General features: G+C 40.4%; 1 protein-coding gene across 2 annotated transcripts in view; it reads left to right on the top strand.

The window, feature by feature from the left end:
* The window catches only part of FCHSD2 (FCH and double SH3 domains 2), a 537,915-nt gene that overhangs the window by 247,002 nt on the left and 274,152 nt on the right, over positions 1-16,761 (top strand). For both annotated transcript variants that reach the window (XM_029602137.1, XM_029602138.1), the window contains exons 7-8: positions 6,356-6,410; positions 6,981-7,109. In XM_029602137.1, the coding sequence (XP_029457997.1) occupies positions 6,356-6,410; positions 6,981-7,109 (184 nt within the window). The remainder of the gene's footprint in view (positions 1-6,355; positions 6,411-6,980; positions 7,110-16,761) is intronic.

Consider the following 16,761-nt stretch of genomic DNA (forward strand, 5'->3'; position numbering starts at 1 on the left):
CAAGGCCTCTGCCTTGGGGGTCAATGCAAAGCACTCTTTCTGAGTTGGCAGAAAGCTTAGGAGCACAGACCGTGGTGGGAACTGCAGCTGCGACGGCCATTTTGTCTCTGGTTCCCTTAGCCTCCAGCCATTTTCTGCTATCAGCAATATCTGGAAAGGATTCTCCAGCTCCCCTGAGCTTGCTACCATTTGGGAATATGCCAATTGTAGCCTCCCCTTCTTTTCTGCAGGATTTGGGGAAATTTTCTCTGGAGTTTTTTTTAACTTCCTCCACCAGCCTTTTTTGTGCAACTTAAGAGACCTGGGGAGACCTCCAAGCCCATGGATACCAGTGTACTGCTTCTTGCACTGCAGGTTCCTCCTAAGATCCCCAGGAGAACGTCTGAGTTTCCCATCCCTATTTGGGAGGAGACTCTGTATTATCCTGGCGAGCACATGGACTGTATCAGCTGAACTTCCCTAGAGGAAAGGAAGATCAATTCTGAGAAGGACAATGGCTGAGATTCGGCTCTCTACAGAGATGAAGTTCCTGGCCTTATTGATCAGGTAATATTGTGGCTCCATTTAGAGGAGTCTAAGATGGAGGACATCCTGATTTGAGATCCTATTATTAAAGGGGTCTGTAAGACCAATAAAGCTTTTCCATTCCACTCTGAAGTGGAGATAATTCTAGGTGAGTGGAAATACCCTGAGTCTGGTCTTAAGGGGCATAAAAAATTTGCTGTAGCTGTACACTCTTTCACTGGTTGCGGTCCAGCAATTTTTCCACCCTTCTAAGGTGGATGCTCTGCTTACAGCAATCACTATTTATTTATTTTATTTAAAGGATTTATATACCGGGGTTCCTGTATAGTATACATATCACCCCGGTTTACAAGGAACCATAACTATCGCTAAGGAACCGTAACTATCGCTTCTTTTAGCGGTTTACATTGAACATTTAGCGGTTTACATTGAACATAATTAATTTGAGAAAACAGGAAAAGTATATAATATGGTTAAACAGTTAATAACTAAAACTAAAATGCAGGTTAATAAGTAAATAAGTAAGTAAATAACATTGAACTTGATAGAATCTGGTAACAGGATAAAATATAGTGTTGCACTAGATACACCACAATCCCAGTAGAGGGCGTACTTATTTGAAGGACCTTCAAGATAGGAAGATTGTTTCCCCTAAAGCACTTGCATACTACTACTAGTTTGGCGGTCCAAATTTCCATTTGTTCAGCTCTGGTTGTGAGGGCCCTCTCGTGCTGAATTAAACAGCTTCTGGAGTTGACTCGATGGAATCAGCTGAAGCCTTTTTGGCAAATGTTCTGTATGATCTCCACAGTTCTTCCTAATCAGTGGTCTTGTTTATTGCTGCCAGGAGGCTGTTTTAGCTTTGCAGTTGGGTGGAGGATTTGTGGTCCAGGCTGCACTTAGGAAAGCTGCTGTTCAAAGGTAAGCTTCTGTTTAGTGAAGATCTGGAGCACCTGGGAGAGCCAAAGCTGCAAAGACTTTCAGAGGATAAAGGGATGTCCTTTTATAGGTTTGGCAGAGGTTGAGCTCTGTTCTGGGATTCCAAGCATTATAGGCTGGGTAAGCAATCCATCTCTTACTCCTTTTGAGGTTCTCAGACCTTGAGGGGCAGAAACCAGGCCTTTTGAGATTTCTGGAAGCTGACGTCTGACTCATTGGCCTCCTCTGGAACTGGTGTGCCATACAATGAGTTGCAGTGGGTTCACTCTCTCATTACTTTGGTGGGCGGTTGCTTGCAAGGGTTTTGCCAGGAGTAGGCCCAAATAACTTCAGAACCAGTGGGTGTCGTGCCCTGGATCTTCTGCTTCCCATCTCTGATATTTTTTTGGTTTCTCCCTGTTCCTCTGTGGCCAAACAGAGCGAGGCCACAAGGGTGGGCCAAGAGACATCTTCTGAGGGAGGAAGTACCTGCACCCGTCTCTGAGCAGAGTCACAACCGGTATTCAATCTACTTTAGTAGATTGAATACTGTAGTAGTCAAAAAGGATGGCTCCTTCTGACCCAACCTGGATCTCAAAGAAGTAAAACTCAGCCTGGGGGTCTCATTTTCAGATGGAAACTCTCTGCTCCGATCTCATGGCATAAGACAGAATATCTCTGCTCTCTTGATCTGTTGGAGGCCTAATTCCATATTCCCCATTAGGCAGGAAGACCAGAGGTATCCGTTTTTGTATCCTATAGGAACATTTTCAGTTCTGAGCGCATCCTTTCAGTCTGGATATGGTGCCATGAGTCTTTACCAAAATTATGGTAATCGTGGTGGCGTTTCTGACACAAAGGCATTTTGGTCCATCCATATTTGGACAATTGGTTGATAGGGGAAAGTCTTTCCAGGAAGTGGTTTGGGTCTCTGAATGTGTGGTCCATATCTTGGAAAGCTTGGGCTGGGTGATCCACTTTGGAAAGAGCAAGCTTTAGCCTAGTCAGTCTCTGGATTACCTTGTAGCGCACTTCATTAACTCAATTAGGCCTGGTCTTTCTTATGAAAGAGAGTGAACAAGTTGATCCAAAAGATACAGATGTTGATCTCTCTGCACTCCTTAAAAGCTTGGGATTATCTATGGCTTCTCTGTTCTGTGGAAACAACTCTGCATATGGTTCCATGGGCCATAACACATATGAGACCTCTGCAGTTCTCCTTTCTGGTCATATTGGTCTCCGCAGTTGCAAGATTATGATTTCTGACTTCCTTTGCTACCTTCAGTGAAGGAGTGTCTGCACTGGTGAATGGTGCCTCTTCACTTGCCCTGGGGAATGTGTCTTACGATCCCCTTATGGATCCTGGTTAAAATAGATGCGAGCTTGTCTGGTTGGGGGGAGTCATTGCCTGGATCATATGGTTCAGGGATGTTGGTCCCAGGAGTAGGCGTTCTGGCCCTGTGTCATTTCTTGCCCATTCTCAAAGGCAAGGCAGTCAGGATACTCTCTGACAATGTGACCGATAAAATATGTGGATAGAGGGGGAACCAGGAGTTGGGGAGTATCACTGGAGATGAACTTGCTCCTTCTGTGGCCAGAGCAGAATCTTCAGCTGTTTCAGCAGCCCACATTAAAAGTCAAGACAATATGCAGGTAGACTTCCTCAGCAGGATTCTTCTGGATCCAGGGGAGTGTGAACTGTCGGGTGGCCTTCTAGCTCCTAATTTTCAAATAGGGGCATCCTTACATGGATCCTAGAGCAGTGGACATCGACACTTTAGTTCTGTCTTGGCCTGAGGTGGAGCTTCTTTACATCTCCCCCCCCCCCCTTGCATGACATCTCATTGGCAGGGTTCACTGAAGGGTGGATTTGGATAGCAATCATGTTGTTCTAGTGGCTCCAGACTGGCCATGAAGACCTTGGTACATAGATCTGATGAGGTTACAGTTTCATCATCCTCTGCATCTTTGAAATGCAACAAGGGCCTGGTGCTTATGGAGATCTGGATTTATTTTGTCTTATGGCTTGGCTGTTAAGAAGAAACACTTCCTAAGAAAGGGCTACTGTGGTTTCTATCCTGTTGATGGCTTGGAAGACTTCAACTTCACTAGTCTATATCTGGGTCTGATGCTTGTTTGAGGCTTCTTGGGAAGAGAATTTGGTGTGTTCTGAGGTGCTGTGTATCTTGGCCTTTCTTCAGAAGGGTCTAGACAAAGGTTGCCCTGAATTACATAAAGATGCAGGTAGCAGCCATATCTTGTTATAGTAGAGAACAAGTGAGTGGCTTTTCAGTGGTAGCCCACCCGGACGGGTCTCAGTTCCTTCAGGGCTTTAAGAGATTGTGCCCTCCTTGTTGACTTCTGGTTCTCAAATGGGATCTTAACCTAGTGCTGAAAGCCTTGGTATTGCCTCCCTTTGAGCCACTGAAGCACATGATGTTTAAGAATCTCTCCTTAAAGGCTGCCTTTTTAGTAGTGATCTGTTCTGCTCTTAGTATTTCAGTTTCAGGCCTTGTATTGTCAGGATCCCTTCCTTTTCTTTTCCATTTAGTGCCTTCCTTTTTTCTGAAAATGTTTTTTGCATTCCATATCACCCCAATTGGTCTCCTTTTCAGCCTTTTCTCAAGAAGAGTATAGGAACGAGTACAAGTTTTTGAGTTGTTTGGATGTCCGCAGAATGTTTCTTCATTATCTGGAGGTGACTAATGCCTTTGACAAATCTGATAGACTGTCCAATGGGCAAGTTACTCTTGCCCATTGGATTAAAGAAGCACTTGTCTTGGCCTATGCACTCAATGGTAGAAAATCTCCTGAGTTAGTCTGAGCCCACTCTACCAGGGCGCAGTCTTCATGTTGGGTGGCAACAACTGCAATTGGCCTGCAGATATTTGTAAGGCAGCAACTTGATCGTTCTTATATTCCTTTGTTAAACATTACAGACTGGATGTTTTGACTAGAGAGGATGCATTCTACAGAGCTGGGATTCTCAGTGACCCTTACTCCTTTCCACTTTGGCTAGAGGGACTTTTGGTACTTTCCATCTGAATGGACTGGTGTAGTAGGACAAAGTGGACGGAGAGTGTTTCTAACCTATTCATTTTCTTTCCATTAGTCCTACTTCCTTATTAGGTATCCTTTTCTGATATGGCTTCGGAGCAGGTATGGGGACTAAAGAGGATTTTCTACTCATTTGTTTTTCTCTTCTGAGTTTTTCTTAAATGCTGTAATGTATGGTCTGTTTCAGAGCTTTGTCAAACGTACACTGGATTTCCTCTGAGCTTCACCACTGATAATTAGTAGTGATGTCGTCATTCTGAGAAAGCTGTGTCCTCTGCCTCCCTCTGCTGGTAGGGGGGGACATAACTAACCTGTGTGGACTGAACTGGTGTAGTTAATGGAAAGAATATTAACAGGCAAGAAATTTCTCCTTAAACTGATTTTTTACCTTTTCAAAAATCCCGTTAATTTATTGGTGAAAACTGGTTTAAATGAGAAGAGCCCTAAGAATGCAGTACGTATACCACAAATAAAATGAAAACCCAATAATTCTAACCTAGTGAATTTCCCTTATGATAAAGTTAGAAATCCTATCAGCATTTTGTTTAATTTTTTTTTTTTTTTTTTAATCTCAGGATGACAGAAGGGAGGCCAGAGCTGCTGCTGCCATAGCTATTGTGAAGGGAGGGAGGTTGGATCAAACATTGGAGCTGCATGATAGGAAGAATCAGTGCTGCCTTTGAGAAGGAAGAACAAATCTGCTATTGGAGCAGCTGCTGAGAGGGAAGGCACGGGGAAATGTCATTCTTACATTGGTTACCTATCGAATACAGGATAAAATACAAGGCCTTATGCACCATACACAAACTAATATATGATAAAAAAGCAGACTGGCTAAACACAGCCTTTCGAGTACACGTTCCACAAAGAAACCTCCGCTCAGCAAACAAAGCACTACTAACAAAATCCCTTCAGTAAAGTCAGCAAAATTAACCCAAGTGAGAGAAAGGGCTTTATCATTGGCTGGGCCCATACCATGGAATACGATGCCCCCTGAACTCAGATTACAGAATAATCTCAAAACTTTTAAGAAAAATCTAAAAACATGGCTCTTTAAAAAAGCCTTCACTAAAGAGTGTGGAGGGTAGAGAATGAAAGTACAGGGTAATGCAGATGAGAATGAATTTACTCAATCCTACATTTAAGAAGTAATATTTCAAAGTGATAGTAACTCAATAATATACCTGGACTTGACCAGCATTACTCAAATATTGATTTTATTTATGAAATTGTAACCGAACTTTATTGGCACCTGTTAGAATGTACGATAACCTATATTACATACCTTAGTCTATGTGCCTACATGTAAACCGTTGCGATGGTATATAACTTAGCGACGGTATAGAAAAGTTTTTAAATAAATAAAAATAAATAAAGAGAGAGAAACGAGAAGGGGGCAGTGAGAGCAGTGATTAAAAAAGGGTGACGCTGGGGAAGAGCCAAGGAAGAGGTGAAACGCAGGGTGAGGGGAAGAGGAAAGAGGGGAAGGCTTGAGATGGAGTTGTTGGGGGATGGGGAGATGTTGGGAGGAGAAGTCCTTAAACTTTTCATGTGGCCCTGTCATTGATTTTGAAAGTTCTGGTCACCTCCATAAAAAGTTCAGGAATCCCTGTTCTAGAATCCTAATCCATTTAATAGTTTGATGTGATTTTTTTTTTTTTACTGTCCTGGCTCCTGTCCACCAAAATATTCTTTACCCAGAAAAAATAAGGCACTTTTTGCACTGATTTCCTTTAGTTTTTTCCCTTAGAAAAAATGAAAGTAAAAACTGAAAATGAAGGTCGCTGCACATACTTTGTGTGTATAATACAGTTTTAATTCCTGAAATTCTCAGCATATTTTATCTTCCTTACAGATCCAAACTTAGTCTTTTTCAATCAAGAATAACTTTACAGAAGGCAAACGTAAAGGTGAGTTTGGCCAGAAATATTTTGTCAAAAAACATTAATGGCCATATTCAAACATTTTCTGTATCAAATGCACAAAGGAGTTATATGTAATGAAAGAACTTGAATCAGATTCTCTCATGTATTACTGATTAGTAGTTTCATAGGCTGAATTTTTCTGACATTTCTCAAAGGCTCCGATTCTGGCAGCATAAAAATGTTAATCTGTCAATGAAATAAAGTCCAATTATCTATTAGTTCATAATATAGGACACTAGGTGTATATTACTATTATGACCTATAGAAGTGATATAAACTGCTTTCTAATTTATATTATGAACTAATTGATAACTGAATATTTTTGGAGTAAAATAACACTATCTACTATGAAGTCCCATAGTTGTATAATTAATTAAAATATCCAGTGAGAACTTTTCTGTAATGTGTAGCATCATGTGGAAACCTCCTAACTTCCTGAAGATACTTTACGTTTAGCTTGGAAAGATTAATTATGAATTGCCTAAGAATTAGAGAACATGCTTTTCTCCTATTTGGTGAACCAGTTCTGACAAGTGTTTCCGTTTCTGAATATAGTTAAAAGCCCGTCGTTCGGAGTGCAACACAAAAGCAACGCACGCGAGAAATGACTATCTCCTTACGCTAGCAGCCGCTAATGCACACCAGGATCGCTACTACCAGACAGACTTAATTAACATTATGAAGGTAAGGCTGCATATTTGTTTAGTTCAAAGAGCATTTCTTTTCAGATGATTCACTCCAAGCAGTTGTTTGATCTGTAGCACTCCCTTGGATTTTAATATCATGAAGGCTGTTATACAAGAAGGGCTCCTGTCAAATCTCTGCTGATCGCCTAAGCAATTCTTATCTGAAGGTAAAAGTGAAATTCCACCTGATCTGGTTGAAAGCCAAGAGGCAAGTCCTAGTGCCTTGTCACAAACAGGCTGATGCAATATAGTGCGCTCGGCTGAGCGTACGACTTTGCAGACACTTGGATGTATGTTTTTGGACGCGCGTCTGAAATCCCTCATGCATTAAGGGGATTAGTGCATGCAAACCAGCACGAAGCTAATAGCGCTTATCACATGTAAATTCATGTTAATGAGGCTATTAGCTGCTACTCAATGCAAAAAAAAAAAAAAAAATGTGCGCCCGAAGCTCACATTTTTACTCTCAAAAATGAATGCCTGCCCCCAGAGCAAGCATTAATTCTTGAGGAGGCCCAAAAGTTTACAGAAAAGCTGAAAATACTGCTTTTCTATAGTTCCTCCAACTTAATATCGTGGCTATGCACAGGTTAGGAAAATGGACACTCATAAAATTGAGAGCCCGATGCCGAGGAGGTGCTAGAGCCGCAAAATTTTCCCTAGCACCTCCTTTTTGCTGCGGCAGCCCATTAAAATATTAAATCGGGTGCCAGGGAGAGGTGGATCATCGCGCATTGAGACCAATTGCTCAATTATGAGCGCCTGTTTAAACACGCTGATATTGCATCGGCCTATACATTTTATTAATGCTGGCACATACCAAATCTGTGTCTGGTGGGTCAGAAAATATCTACCACTGCACGCTATATCACCTCCTTCAAGCAGAATTTTGACCCAAAGTAGTTTACAACAATACAGTAATCAAAATACAGCATCAAACTCATAATCAGAGCCCCTGGTTTCTTATGGCAGTTTTTTTTCAAAATTCTGCGGCATGTATGTGGCAGATTTGCATAATTTTGCATAAAGAATCTCACAGCTCTATGTAAGAGTCTTTTTTTCATGAAAACCATTCACGTTGTTTCTAAACAATTTTTAAACTATATACAAATTAAAAATGTACCAAGTACAAACATCAACAATTTATCAAGACACATGTTACAAACTTTTAATTGTGAAATGTCTCTCTTGCTTTGAAATGAACTAGTGCAGTCATCCTTTGTATATTTTCTTTCAAGTCCTGTCTTTCAAAATAGCTGAGCTTATGTGTGGTAAAAATGCCTTTAGCATCAGCAGTTTTTCATGCTGTAATTATACAGGAAGATATGCATACATGTATTAGGCACACGGTAAATTAGCACACGTTTGAAACTGGTCAGCAGTGGTGCCGATCAAAGCCGCTGTGAATTGAAATTAATGCCCTTTCTGCCAGCCGTGAGGCCCCAGCAATTGTAGACGTCCAGATACACATCCAGGTCTTTGTAGATGGTGTATGATTGGACGAATATATTCATGGTGTCCAGGAATTATATCAGAATGATCTTTGCTTTGATTTAAAATATCTTTGATAGATCAAACATTCTGTTTTCTATGTCCACTCCAACTTCACGGCTTCCCTCCTGATCCCTTCAGAACAAGAGGAGAGGGGCTTGGTTAGGGAGCAGAGAGGGCCTTTTCTTTCATCTGCTCCAGCCTCACCCCTCCTTCCTTTGCTTACAAGCTGAGCAGTAGCAGAGAGAGTTGAGATTGAAGGCAGAATACCCCATAGCTTTCTTCATATGATTGAATTAAGGAAAGTTGATTGTGCTGCAGGTTGCCAATTATGCGGTTTCTTCTGCAACTGCATCGCGGGAGCCAGGAGCACTGCTGCTAATAAAATATACCAGTAAAATACAAAACTAACTTGTTTTATTTATGTGCTGTTATAATGCACAGTCCCAAAGAGATCAGTTATAAAATATATCCCTAACATAAAAATATTTTGGTAAATAAAAATGTTTATATAGCGTCGTCATAATGATGGTACAATAGAACAATAAGGTATAACAATAGCGAAATTAAAATACATCCTCAGCACATAAATACATTAAGTCCAGTTCATATATAACAGTTTAGAATCATAGCCTAGATCATCCCTCTCTCAGTAGGGAGGAATAAGCTACTGATTCATTCACTAAGCTCAACCCCCATCATTTTACTGTGGCATGCTTTAAAGCTCTACTTCAGAGATAAATGAATACTCTAAACATTACACTAAACTTGCTCCTTTTCCTTATGGGTGGGCTGATGGCCAGATGAATTCAAACCACCTATGGCACTGCATACACAGCAAGACACACAGCTCAACAAGCAGCGACACACCGATGTGTTTTATCTGCATATAAAAAATTAAAACAACTTTTTGGGATGAAACTTGTTGATGCCATATGATTATTGAAAAGGTATTATGCCAGGAGTGCCTATTATGATGGCATATTGATTTATTAAGAATTGTATATTGTGGAGTGATCATAGTGTTTTGAAGTGCTTCCTCTGAATATTCTTGGTATACCATATTGTGTATTTACAAAAATATATAACCATGTTCAATTGCTGAAAGCTAAATATGTTTTCTTGGATCAGATGGTTGTAGTGGTGGCTTTTTGTCAAAAATGGAAGGGTTAATTTAAACAGAAGAAAAAATGTTTTACGGTGTTTGTTTTGAAAAATTAGGAGAATCATAATACTGTATATGTTCAGTTTATGAATTAGAGCTGATTCAAGCAATATAAACTTTGGTTGGATGCACTGAAGTATGGAGTCTAGAATTTAAAATTTGAATTCCTTCGTAATGTCTGGTTCTAATTTTGTTTGACGTTGAGCTTCTCAGTTTACCTTTTTTCCTTTTGCCATTTCCAAAGGGAGAATCTGAATGTGGAATATTGCATTAGTATCACAATCTTATCTGTTTGACAGCACACTTGATGGCCGATTTACCTGGAGTGCATCCAGTATGCTGGGCTAAATGGAGGCTGCTGCTCGGATAAAACTGTTTGTGTGGATACTGTAAAACTTTGCACAAATGCCATTGTAATGACCTTGGCATGCATACAGACATGGTCTTGTTTTGCTTGAAAGCTCTGAATTGCGGTTTTGGCTCTTTGTGAAACAGCACAAAATAAGAGGAATTACATTATGGGTGTGTGTTTTTTGTAAAGCAGTTGCATTCATCCAAATGTTTTCATTTACAGTGAATGCCTAAGAAAAGCATTTGTCAAGATATAAATACATTACAATCTGAATATTATTTTCTTCTTGAAATGAATGCAACATAGTCCAAATGAATGAACAAAAACTTGGGATATTTATTTTCATCAGGGTACAGTAGAGTGAAAATTCCAAACTGAATTGTTTGCTTGGCAGATTTAGATATTGAGAACTGAAACTACTGCTACTACTCGACTCATGCAGCACTGTACAAAAAATATGTAAGCAACGGTCTCTGCTTAATAGAGCTTACAATCTAATCAAGATAAATGTACAGGGCAGAAGAGATTTGGGTCACTTCATTTATTAAGACAATGGTTAAAAAAATGAATGAGGCTATAACCAGGTCAATTAGAGGCTAAGATTTAAAAGCAACCTCAAAGCGGGTTTTTAGATGGGATTTAAATAAGGCCAGAGAGGGAACATGATGCATCTGTTCGGGAAGTTGATTCCAAGCAGACAGTACAACAATGTGGAAAGCGCTGAGTCAGGAATTAGCAGTAGAGGAGAAGAGCATAGATAGGAGTGACTTGTCTAATGAGTGGAGTGCACGAAGAGGGGTGTAGAGAGAGAGGGGAAAAGTAGTGAAGAGCTGCAGGGTGAAGACTTTTATAGGCGAGTAAGAGAAGCTTGAACTGCATACAGGAACGGGTAGGAAACAAATGTAGTGACTTGAGAAGAGGAGTTAGGTGGGTGTAGCAACTTTGGCAAAAGATAAGTCACGCAGCTTAATTCTGAATAGATTGTAGTGGATAGAGATTTTCTGGGAGACCTGTGAAGAGGAGGTTGCAATAGTCTAAGCAGGAGGTGATAGAGTGGATAAGGGTTCTGGTAGTGTGTACAGAAAGGAACGGACACATTTTAGTGGTGATTCGGAGAAAGAAATAATAGCACATTTTAGCAGTGTTTTGGATATATGTAGGAGAGAGAAAATAAAAAATAACTCCAAGGTTATGGACTGAGGGGACTGGGAGGATCCCAGAAATAGAGAGAGTTTAAAGTAGTGGTGGTGGTGATATTCCAATCTAACATAGCCTAATTTGTGAAATTTAAACTAGTGTAGTTATATTTTATTTTATTTAAATTCTTTTTAATATACCGATGCTTAAGACCATGTCTTATCGAACCGGTTTACATCAAAACCAGGGGAAAACCATAAATAATAAGAATGAAAGTTACAATGAACAGGGAGAGTAATTCAGGACAATTGAAAGTGGAAGGAATTAATTAAGATAAGATAACCCTTTTTAAGGGAATGCGCAACAGGCAACTATATACAATTGTTTTGCAAGTCATTGTTAGTTGGGGAGAGTCTCATACTGGAAAGGCTTGAGAGAACAGCCAAGTTTTCAGTTTCTTTCTGAAGGAAAGAAGACATTGTTCCAGGCGTAGATCAGGGGATAGTGTGTTCCATAGCTGTGGTCCGGCGGATGACAGTATTCGTTTTTGAAGGGAATTGTGGATAAAGGATTTGTGTGGAGGTGCCTGGAGAGTTCCTTTGTATGCTGATCTTATCGGTCTATTGGAGTTATGGAATTCGAGTGGGATGGTGAGTTGTAGTGAGGATTGATTGTAGATGAATTTGTGGATTATGGTCAGGGTCTTGAAAAGTATTCTATTAAAGATGAAGTATATCTATGTTTAAAATTGTCTTTGTGTTGCCGCCTCTTCTGGTCTTATTCCTAGGTTTCCCTTTCATTTTTGTTTTGGAATAAATGTATTTATTTATTTATTTATTTATTTAAAGTCTCTTCTATACCGATAGCCGTTCACACATCGCATCGGTTTACAAAAAACAAGAACTTTTGGGCGGAGCCCTTACATATAACCGATAGAAATACAATTAACAGGGAGAGTAGATAATACTGAAAGGCAACGCAAATTAATAAATCAATAAATAGATAAAGAACTATGAACATGAGTCACAATGTACAATAATCAGTGGTCATAAATCATAAGGCATAAATCATTGGTCATAAGGCATTCCTAGTCATAGAGCATTCTTAATCGTAGAACGAATAATAGTTTACAGAGGAGTTTTATGAGGTGGGCGGTGTCATGGGGTAGGCTTGCTGGAAGAGCCAGGTTTTCAGTTTTTTCTTGAATTTGGGAGTGTAGGTCTCCATGCGTATGTCATGAGGCAAGGAGTTCCATACGGAAGGGCCGGCGAGAGAAAAAGCTCTGCTTATAGTGGAGGAGAGTTTAAAAGATTTGATGGATTGGGTACGTAGGGTTCCTTGGAGGGCTGGGCGGGTGGGTCTGTTGGAGGTACGGGGGAGGAGGGGAGGGTTGATCCAATTGAAGTTTGAGTTTACCAGACTTTTGTGGATGAGGGAGAGTACTTTATAACGTATTCGTGAGTGTATTGGGAGCCAATGTAGTTCGATAAGTGTGGGAGTAATATGGTCTCTTTTTTTAGAATTTGACAGTATACGAGCGGCGGCGTTTTGTAATAGTTGTAACGGCTTGATGTGTGTTGCGGGGATGCCAAGGAGGAGTGCATTACAGTAGTCTATTTTAGACAATATAATAGACTGGAGTACTGTACGGAAGTCAGAGAAGTGTAGTAGGGGTCTGAGTTTTTTTATTGTTTGTAGCTTAAAATAGCATTCCTTTATGATAGATTTAATGAATGGTTTAAAAGTAAGATGATTATCAATAAGGACACCTAAATTGCGAATGTGCGCGGGGAAAATGGTGGATGAGTATGAAGGTGGGATGGCTGGAAGCGGTTGCTTATTGGAGATGATTAATAGTTCGGTTTTGTGGGGATTTAGGGCCAGGTGCATGTCAGTGAGGAGTTGGTTGAAGGAGGAAAGACAGGATCCCCAATTTTGTAGAGCAGTTTGGAGGGAGTCAGAGAAAGGGAATATGATTTGCACATCGTCAGCATAAATGAAATGCTTGATGCGCAGGTTGGTGAGAAGAGTGGTAAGGGGAAGCATGTATATATTAAAGAGGGTAGAGGAGAGGGAAGAACCTTGGGGCACACCTTGGGGGAGACTGATGGGGTCAGATTCGTTGTTATCCACTAAGACAAAAGGTTTGTTTTATTTCGGCTACTAATATTGTTTAAAGAAATATTATTCCTTAAGTCCATTGTACAACTGCTTGTACTACATTCATGCTTTACATGCTGTTTTCATGTGGATTTGATAAGACTTAGCACAGCAGCACCTTGATTCGTGACTAAGAAGTGCTTTCAAAAACTATAAACACCAATATTTCATCAGGAATGAAATAAAAACCATGACTTAAAAGGGGGGAGCTTCATGTTTTAATTACCACATGAATTGGCTAAAAATACTATTATCTAAGACTAGATATCTAAAAGGGTTACTAAACCAAATAAATGTTTTAGTATAAATCACTGTAGGATGAGAGCAGTTTATTATCCTCCCATTATATCTTTATGTGAAAAATTCAAACTGGTCACAGATGTGCGGTAAATTGTAAGGGCAAGCCACAAAATCAAACTGTACATTTCACAGGCTTGTGTTTCCATAGAGTAGATGTCTGTTCTTAGTTTTTCTTTGCTCTTTTTTTTGTGTAAGCAATCTCATAAAAAAATTACATAAAATATTCTAAAAAGATAGAACAATGTATACTCAAAAAATCTTCACACCAGTGTCTTGTAAGAGATTCAATGCAACTTTATTCATAAAGAAAAAAGTGCTGTCTTAATGGGTTTGCATTTTAGATGCAAATTTAAAAATTTCCAAAAATGTACTACTGCATTGAGAGACTCTTAGATTTGGGTGAATGACTGAGAGGTTCGCTGGTGGTGAAGTACATGACCCCACGCCTGGCTTGCTGACACCTGTTAACATACCACTTTTTTCTTTTTGAATAGGGTTGCATTGAACCTCATATGAGGCATTGGTGTATAAAAGTATTTTGAGTATACATTATTGGTATCTCTTTAGAATATTTCCTGTTTTTTGATTATGACACAAGACACTACGAGGCTGATGAAATAAGGTGCGCTGAAGCTGCTGTGGGTTTGTGGGCACCTGTACACGCGTTTTCCCGCGCAAAGTCCTATATGTAGATGTAATAAGGGTTTTGTGTGCGGGGGAAAAAAGAACATACAAGCGTGGTTTTCCCCACGCAAATGCATGCTAACGGCGTGCAAAGGAGGCGATTAGCTAATCTTAGGCAATGCAGGGAGCCATGCTAATGTTACTGTGGGTTTTTTACCACCATGGTCAGGGCACGAGTTAAGTGTCAGCGCCAACTCAAGGGCCATTGCTTACATTGGTGTGGTGCGGTTGGGTGTCTGTGCCAGCTCTGGTGTGATTTCTATGATGGAGATTTCAGATTGTGTCCAGCTGTTCCTGATGCTGTGGCATATCTTGCAGGTTCACCAAAGGCTGACAGTAGCAGAAGGTTTGGCAGGTGACAGAGGTCATAGCAGGAGAGGAGGGATCGTGAGGAGCAGATAAGGTGCCAGATTCCTGCTTAATTCTGTGCCTAGATAGGCACTCAGCTTAGGTGCCTTTTAAGTCGATCGGGTGATAAGAAAGGCTGGCTGATCAGGAACTGAGAATAGGTGCTCAACTAGATGCTTTTCTGGTCGCCTGAGCATTGAAACACACCTAGCTGAGTGCCTATCTCAGTTCCCGACCAGCCAGCTTAGCTAAGCGCCTTCCTGGTTGCCTGACCAACCTAAAAGGCACCTAGCTGAGTGCCTATCTTGGCACCCAAGCACCCAGCGTACCTAGGCACTTTTCTGCACAGCCAAGCACCATGACAGGCACCTAACTGAGCTGGCTGGTTGGGAACAGAGATAAGCGCTCAGCTAGGTGCCTTTCTGGTCATTCAGGTTTTAAAAAAAGACATCTAGCTAAGCAGGAATCTGGCTGCTTGCGCACTGAGATAGGCACTTAGCTAATCAGCCGCATGCAAATCTGGGTGCTGAGCACCTTTCTCGCTGCCATGCAATTTCACTCATGAAAAAATTCCCATTTTTTCTGCAACACACAGAGTTATTCACAAAATGAAAATACATTCCAGGATCATACTTTCACTAATTGGGAGACACGTTAACTTACTCGCTTTTATGCACGGATGCGGCCGCTTATTACATAGGGCCTTACCTTCACCAGTGCACGGATTTCTGCGCGCAAATCATTTGCATAATTTTTTTTTTTTTTTACATCCCGTGGAAGTGACAGCTTTAGCTGCTTGCGGTGATCAAAACCCGCGCTCATAACTAGCGGCTGTTTTACAGTGGGTTGTATATGCATCGGTCCCTACATGTTTTGAGAGAGTAAGAACATAAGAACATAAGAAAATGCCATACTGGGTCAGACCAAGGGTCCATCAAGCCCAGCATCCTGTTTCCAACAGTGACCAATCCAGGCCATAAGAACCTGGCAAGTACCCAAAAACTAAGTCTATTCCATGTAACCATTGCTAATGGCAGTGGCTATTCTCTAAGTGAACTTAATAGCAGGTACTGGACTTCTCCTCCAAGAACTTATCCAATCCTTTTTTAAACACAGCTATACTAACTGCACTAACCACATTCTCTGGCAACAAATTCCAGAGTTTAATTGTGCGTTGAGTAAAAAAATAACTTTCTCCGATTAGTTTTAAATGTGCCCCATGCTAACTTCATGGAGTGCCCCCTAGTCTTTCTACTATCCGAAAGAGTAAATAACACATTTCTCTATTTCCTTATTCTACCTGTCATTTCGGATTACTTTTGTCTCTAATCTTTGTGATGAGTGGCATTCCTATATAACTTATCCCAAGAGTTTTCAGATTCTTCAAAAATCAGAAGTTGAGAAATGTAAGTTTTAGGTATCACAACCAATGTATGTCATGTGATGCTTTCTAAAAAATTCTGAGTTGCATCTGTAATTTTAAGGGGAGTAATTCGTTTTTTGTTTAGCAACTGCGCTTCCTTCTCACTTATCTTATTTGATGGGAATAGCATCCCATCAAATCTCAGATTGGAGCCTTGCCTTTTAACTTTTAGAAAAAGACTGAAAACCTGGCTCTTTCACCAAGCCTTCGCCGATCCACCAGACAATCACTAGTTGTCCTTCACTCTTACCCGGTCAGGCATTTATACTCACGAATGGACTCTGACTCTTCCAGGTTAAAGCACCATTAAGCTTTTAACCCGTACGCTCCACGGTAACACTTTATATTTATTCCTGCCTCATCTTCTTTCCAGCTTGTTGCAAGCTTCCAAGTTCTCCTTCCCTGTTGATTGTAACTTTGACTTATTCCACCTATTGTTTATCTTTCGTTTACTTGAATTGTTACTCCAGTTATACCCTTGTTAAATATAAACCGATCCGATATGGTTATTTACTATGAAGGTCGGTATAAAAAACTGTTAAATAAAAAAATAAAATAAATTATCTTCACATGCATGTCCCATGCCAACC

This window comes from Rhinatrema bivittatum, chromosome 5 (genome assembly GCF_901001135.1).
Source record: "Rhinatrema bivittatum chromosome 5, aRhiBiv1.1, whole genome shotgun sequence".
Taxonomy (NCBI): domain Eukaryota; kingdom Metazoa; phylum Chordata; class Amphibia; order Gymnophiona; family Rhinatrematidae; genus Rhinatrema; species Rhinatrema bivittatum.